A 7,177-nucleotide genomic window follows, 5' to 3' on the forward strand; every position below is an offset into this window, starting at 1 on the left:
TTGGGTGGGGTGCCACATGTCATTATTACCCAGCAGCGGAGGCATGAGATTCTTATTCTCAATGTGTTTCAGCACTGCAGCAATATACTCTTTGCAGTCCTCCTCCTTCCGTGCAAAGTAACTGAGAGCTTGTTCCCAGAGACAAGCCTCTTGGTCTCCATACAACTCGCACACCTCGATCACCTTCTTGTACTGCTCATTCTGCATGTGGTAGTGCATGATCTGTTGGAAACTACAGCAGAAAGAGACATCAGCTGCAACAATCCATCTCTCCTTTCGAGTTGTTACAGGGACCTCAGGTTTTCACCTAGCTACGCAATCCCCATTCACACAGAAGCCAAGAGAGGTCTGTCATTCACACTCTACATAACTGCCCTGCTCTAAGGAGGAGATATTTTCAGCTGAGCTATGATCTACAGTTCCCGTCTTGAGATACTAAAGAGGTCATTACCATTGTAAGGCAGGGACTTTTATGGCTCAGAAATCCCTGCGGAGGGGGGGAAGGACAGGACTCCACAGACAAGAGCAACACTCACAGTTTGCCCTGCTCATAGAGGTAGAGGATACCATCCTTGAAATTGTGCATCTGACATAAGACCAAGGCCTTATCAAAGACTGTTTTGAACCTTCCGCTCTTCAGGAGGGTGAGGGCTTCATAGTGCAGCTTCTCCTTGATCTACAGAGAAGGAGGAGAGGTCAGGGAGAGCAAAACACACACAGAGAGAACATTTTGCACTAAGACGTGACAACAATTTGCAGCTGTTTGAAAGAGGAGGGCAGTTTCGCCGTTTGCCCTCTATCCCATTTAAGCAAACAGGACGTGACTTCTTTTGCCCGAACAGCCAGCACCCTCAGAGATCCAGGCGAGCAAACAGAGCTACTTCTGCGGGAGAGGCATCTGCCCACAGAGATTGTATTGTTCGGAATCTGTTCTTACACAGGATTCGTACAAAACAAGCTCGGCCCCACTGAAAGGAGTATTCTCCCAGCTAGCAGGCTGCTTTCCCATTTATGTGCCATTTGTCCAGCACAGCATAGGTAATGCCTCATGTTATCAACGCCCATCTGGAAAGGTTACAGGTCGGCAGGAATGCAAATAGGATTCCAAGACACCAAATCTCCCTCTCAAAACACAAAGCTGGAGGAGCTCAAACCTGCTCATCCTGTTCATGCGCCCAGTTCTGGAGTCGAAGCTCCAGTAAAGTGTCATAGACGCCCTGCGGAGAGTCAGCCTGCACCTCAGTCATGTGCTCCAGAAAAGCCTTCAGTTCTCGGGAGTTGTTTGCAAAGACTGGAATGAACTCCTCTGAATTAGCCTGCAACGTACCCAGAGAAAGTCAAACAGCCAGATCAGTCTCAGCCAGACCGGCGCTTCTTCCCTGCCGTGCAGAGCACTCCTTCCCAGAGCCTGTGACGCGACGCGACGCATACAGCACGGTACGAGATGCCGATTACTGCAGAAATCTGTTCTGAGCAATGGCTTTAAGCAGTCTTTTCTCTCCGGCACTACTAGTACACCAGGACGGGGCTTCTCGTTATACCCAAAACATCAGGCCTGCACCACAAGGCGTGCAGGGGTGCTCACTTGCTGCAAAGCTACTGCTCCAGAGCAACGACTTGCAGTCGATGCAAACCGTACCTTTTTTACTTCTGGCATCCCAGGGTCTTCGTCGTCTCCCGATGGCCGGTAATCAGTGCAAAGGATCTTCAGCAATTCTGTGGTCTTATTAGGGACGTGGTGCATCAGGATTTTACCATACCGCTTCATGTTACTCTCCGCCTGATCAAAAGGCAGTTTTCCAATGTAGCGCAAAGCTTCTTGGTAGTTCTGTGGAGGCAGCCAGCAAAACAATCACATGACATTGGCCTCTGCTCTCCGCTTTGAGGTTAGGACGGAAAGCATCGAAGAAACGCTGCGAGTATACCACAAACACTGTTTGCTCTGAATTATCACCTAGTTCGCTATTCCTGCTTGTTTTCCTCCTCAGGGAGGAAGACTGGCTGTGACCATGGGGAAAGAGAGTGCTATTTAGATCAATCTCTCGCTAATGACCCTCCCTCCTCTTAAAGGAGAGTAAAAAGCCACTGTAAAAAGCCACACCTGAAACAGAACAAAGACGACCCTCTGATTTCCACTCCTAGTCTACCGCACAAGCCAAAAGCGGAAAGCCAACACACAAGCAGCAGCAGACGGTGTTACTGCTGCCTCAGCGGTCTCATCGGCACACTAGCCACAGGGAAGAGGTCAGACAAATGGTATTCTCACTACAGAGGAAGCTAGAGAAGAGGCATGCTCCCCAATATGAACAGGGGAGCAGTAACGTCTCCTCACCTTGATGTCTTCTAGCTGGATTTTGAGATACCATTCATGATGCGCATGCTTCTCTGCCAGGTACACAGCATGGGAGTAGTAACCCGCTTGACGAAGCACCTTGATCGCCGTTTCCACATCAAAGCGGACCTCGCTCTCACTCGTCTACAAGAACAAAAGAAAGATGCTCCCTCAGCAACATGTCCACAGTCCACAAGCGGCAATCATTTATGTAAGAGGAGGAAAGCCAGAGCAGGGACAACTTTGTATCGCTCATGCAAGGGAAAGGTCACACGCGCAGAAAAGCAGCCGTCTAACCGCCTCTCATTAGCTTGCCAGTCACGCTGGCAAAAGCCATCGTGCTCCAGACTCAGGTAGCAAGCCAGCCAAACTAAGCACGTAACCAAGAGCTTGGAAATAAAGGCGCAGACAAGGGTACTGAGGGACAAATCCATTCTTCTGTCTCTCAACAGCCCCATAGGAGCCAGCTTACAATGCCATCGCCACCCCTTCTTAATTGTTATGATGACATAACAACTTTGCACAATTTCACCTTCCCCCAATACCTTAATGAACTCCTCCAGTTTGGTGCTGTCTTTGAGTTTGGTATAGCAATTCAACAGAAGCGTAGTATGGTCTGCATTGGCCAGGGACTGCAGGTGGAGCGTTTGCAGATAAGCAGTGAGGTTGTGGATACGCTGAGCGTCCAGGAATTTCCGAATAACGTAAGACGGTTCCAGTTTCCCTATAGTTCTGAGGGAGGAGGAGTCAGGGCAAGAGACCGTATACCCAGGAAGTCAAAACAAACAGAGAACTTAACAACAGAGCACGGAGAAGCCTTAACTTCAGCAGGCACTAACCTACTAGGAACCACTCAGCTACGCAGCAGAAGTAACAACTAGTTATGGTGCAAGACCACCCATCCGCACCTACAGGGAAAGAAACAACCCTCTACAAAGGCCACGAACAGGATGACGGTGACAGCACACAAAGAGTTAATCCTCCTTTAAAGGAGGCAGTGAGAAGATGGATTACACTCCGACCACAGCTAATGGGGAAGCTGAAAAAAAGAGGAACAAAAGCTACATTTTCCTTCGTTTCAGTCACGTAACTCAAAGTCAGCTTTAAACACTGACACCCACACGGAGCAGTTTAGCCACAGTTATCCTATCACTTAATGCAAGTTGACTGACAATAAAATACACGCCGACTCTCGCTAGACGTCAGGACTCCAGAGTTTCAGCTCTATAAGAATGTAACACTTTGTGGCATTTTAAAAGAGACCGAACGTGAAGTCTTCAGTAAGCCCCAAAACAGGCTGCTCCAAGTTTAAAAAAAAAAAAAAAAAAACCACACAAAAAAACTCCCAAGATGTTTTAAAACTCACATTAAGCTGTTCAAGCATTTTCTGAGAAGACTGCAGTACACAGTCAAATCACATCACCCATCTTACCTAGAGCAATCCCTTTTTTATAAGGGCATCAACAGGCCCCGCTCCAGCCCAATGTGCCTTCATTATTCATATTAACATATGATCAAAGTGGAGAACTCTATCCTAAGGTGCACAGAGCTATTTTCAAGCAACTTTTTCTGAGACTCTTGATCTCACTGACACGTTTCTCTCTACTGGTAGAACTTTCACCTCAAGTCACGCTTTTTTTGTTTCGGTTTGGTTTTATTCCTGGGCTGAAACAGAAATCAAGGCCTCCGTAGCTCCTCTCTGTACTACACCGTCACAGCTCCATAGGACCCCCCACTTACCGGATATACTGCTGGATGGCTCCGTCATGGTTCCCTTTGTTATACAGATGATCACCATACTGCCGGAAAATCTCTGACAAACCATCGCTGTCCAAGTGGTGGCTCTTGGCCAGGTTAATGGCCATTTCAAATAAGTTCTTTCTGAATAGCATCTGTTAAACACACGGTAAGAGCAGTATGAGGGAAACTCCACCCCACAAAACAAGTTCAAACACACCTGGAAAACAAGTTGTTTCTTCTTTTTGATGCTGTACACAAACATGCGCTCGGGCTTTTAAATACTAAATGCGTTATAACGCTGCTTATGCTGAAAAGCTATTAGGTCACTTGATATGCGACTCACCTAAACGGTTCGACTTTTCGATCTGCAGAGCCAGTACAATCTTGCAGACATAAGGCAGAGACTAATAACAAAACAGATTTACATGCCTCGAGTTTGGTTTGCGTATCCTTCTCCTGCAGTACGTGAATCTTCCCATCTCTGGTCAGTACATACAGAGAACCCCACTCTGCTAAGACATCCACTATATCATCAAAGATCGAGCTGTACGCAATGAACTTGTTGCATAAGTCATAGATATTCAGGACTTGTTTGTCCAAATTCTGTGCATCATTCCCAGCAAACTCTGACCTGGAGAGCAGAAGAAAGTTTTAGGAAACAAGCAGAGCGTAACTCGAATTCCTGATACCTATGCAAACTAGGGATGTCCAGAGAGCAAGACAAATGGGGTTCATTTGGGCAATTACACCAAGAGGACCCAGAAGCAAAACGCCATGTTATTTATACACGAATTCCATCTATGCGTTAGACTGAGAAATTCGTAGCACTAGGGAAAAAAAAAAAAATCCCACCCACTCAGTATGCTTAACTGTGCTGCTCTCACAACTGAAGTTAATTGATGCACGGGTCCAGACGAATCCTAACATCCTCTGACAAAGTTGCAATCAGCCCCCAAGAGCAAAGCTTCACAGGAAAGAAGGAAAAAGGGAAAACAGGAAACTACAAGAGCAAAAAGAACTCATCCGTTCTGAGAAGCCCTACTTTGGAGAAGTCTTTCGGTCCTTGGAGACAATGATGAGGTACCCCCGATACCAGTGAACAATGAGCTTTTGTCCCTCGAAGGCAAAGCATGGGCCACGTTCATCTGGTTGATAAAGGTACACACATTCATTTCCTGCCACGATGAACTGAAGATCCTGGGAGGGGTCGCTGAGAGACGAACAGCGCAATCCACAACCATGAGTGTCCAGCTCCAGGTGAGGATAGTCTTTCACCGAAAGCATATAAGACTATAGAGGAAACCCAAGGTTACGGGGATCGCTCCAAACTAGACTCTGAAGCCCAATGCAATTTGCAAGTCAGAGTCTCATCTTCTCCAATTAACTTCTCACCTGGATGTTCTCTGTGGTCACCACAAACAGATGCGTTGCTTTGCCAGACTGTCGGAAAGCAAGGCCAGTAACCGGATAACTGCCTTCATGTAGGATCTGGGTCTTACTATGCCGGTCTCGAGTGATGTCTCCTTTTGTAAGTACAACACTCCCATCTGCAAAACCTGGTGAAGAGGACAGACTATACTGTTATTTATATGGCACACCTGAAATACCATCCAGCGTAAGTTAGAGCAGCTCCCGTCGGTGACAACCCCTTGCTCACCAGCGAGGTATTAAGTAATAGGATTGCCGCAGGTTCTCGTGTCGAGGCACTATGCACCAAGCCACCCCCAATTACTCCTGTTTCGGTTCAGAGGTGTCACCCGACAGCGCGCAGGATGTTACCGTTCAGCAAGGTTCAATTTGCTTTCCATGCACAAACTTTGCTCGCAGGTTATTTTTGTTCGAATCTGTCTATATTTTGTTTTATGGATAGCTTTCTCATCCACCAATTGTAATTTTAGTTCACTTGTTTATTCAAAACATGCTACAAGCTGTAAAAAAACTAGAGGGAGATTTCTTATAAACGAGTAAAACGCGCGGTTTTCACAGCTTGCCAGCAGCCCCAGTCCTGCAAGTTGTTCCAGGGTGGAAGGCCGCAACACACATACGGAAAGATTTCTGATTTCAGTGCAGGGACCAACTCACTGAAAGCACTTGTAACCTCACATCATTACCGCTCTTACTCCGTCAGAAGTTAAGCAAGAAATATTACAAAGGCATGGCTAAAATCTGAAAAGGGAAATTGGCTTTTTTCTTTTAAAAAAAGGTTTCTATAAAGTGCTTCAAAAAATTCTCTCTGTAACATTAGGTATCACCAAACCGATGTTTTTTCGAGTACTACACCAAAAGTTAAATTTAGTACCAAGTTCAACAAACGTGTAACCTTACTGACTGGCAAGGAAAGATGACATCAACTAAAGTTATGTGCTTCCTTTTTAAATATCAAAGTTATTACTGTAACATACAGAGACACAGGCTAAATTTATGTTTTTATCTTCTCAAGCTCTCCGACAGTGCACAATACACTATCTCTCTGCAACAATAACATAACAGCGGCGTGAAAAGAAAAACCTTCAGGACGTCCTATGCTGATTTTTGTGCTATCTATTAGTTTTCCTTCTCTCCCAGTAATGAAAGCTTAAGCTATTACAGTTCAGTTTTACTTACCAATAGCCATGAAATTCAGGTTCTCGTGGACAGTTAGGCAGGATACAACTGTGGGCTTGTTCCCTGGTATCGCTGGAAAAATTCGTGTGCAAAGAGGATTGCCACCATCACGTTTCTCCAGGTTCCAGACTTTAACCTACAAATGACAACAATCCCGCATAAGCGAAATATGAGGTATTAGGAGGCCAAGACCTGGCATCAAATGCAACAGTGCCCAGAATAAGCAAGCTACTTAAGGCAAGAAAGGTCAACCAAGGCAATCGCAGCAGTCTTAAGAAAGACCCATAATACCAATGCATTTTCCTCTCTTTGTCATTTGACTTACCAAGGGGTTAATACCCTCTTCATCCTCACCAACAGAAACCAAGATACTGTGCTGCTTCAGCTGGTACAGATGCGTTACCCTTAGCTTGTAAGCTTGGAAACTATTGAGTTGAAGAGAGCGAGGCAAAAACCAAATCTGACCTTCCATATGTAAGTCACAGTTAAGGTACACAAACC

At 45.9% G+C, this 7,177-nt stretch overlaps 1 protein-coding gene across 1 annotated transcript in view; it reads right to left on the reverse strand.

Moving 5' to 3' along the window:
* Positions 1 to 7,148, reverse strand: part of VPS11 (vacuolar protein sorting 11 homolog (S. cerevisiae)) — a 9,191-nt gene extending 2,043 nt beyond the window's left edge. The window contains exons 1-12 of the mRNA XM_009706271.1: positions 7,002 to 7,148; positions 6,677 to 6,812; positions 5,465 to 5,628; positions 5,115 to 5,362; positions 4,502 to 4,703; positions 4,073 to 4,224; positions 2,878 to 3,064; positions 2,333 to 2,476; positions 1,640 to 1,828; positions 1,155 to 1,316; positions 537 to 676; positions 30 to 232 (exon numbers count right to left, since the gene is read on the reverse strand). Coding sequence (XP_009704573.1) covers positions 30 to 232; positions 537 to 676; positions 1,155 to 1,316; positions 1,640 to 1,828; positions 2,333 to 2,476; positions 2,878 to 3,064; positions 4,073 to 4,224; positions 4,502 to 4,703; positions 5,115 to 5,362; positions 5,465 to 5,628; positions 6,677 to 6,812; positions 7,002 to 7,148 — 2,074 coding nt within the window. The remainder of the gene's footprint in view (positions 1 to 29; positions 233 to 536; positions 677 to 1,154; positions 1,317 to 1,639; positions 1,829 to 2,332; positions 2,477 to 2,877; positions 3,065 to 4,072; positions 4,225 to 4,501; positions 4,704 to 5,114; positions 5,363 to 5,464; positions 5,629 to 6,676; positions 6,813 to 7,001) is intronic.
* Between the last annotated feature and the right edge of the window lie 29 nt (positions 7,149 to 7,177).

The sequence above is a fragment of the Cariama cristata genome, unplaced genomic scaffold, assembly GCF_000690535.1.
Source record: "Cariama cristata isolate BGI_N322 unplaced genomic scaffold, ASM69053v1 scaffold34458, whole genome shotgun sequence".
NCBI classification, from domain to species: Eukaryota; Metazoa; Chordata; class Aves; order Cariamiformes; family Cariamidae; genus Cariama; species Cariama cristata.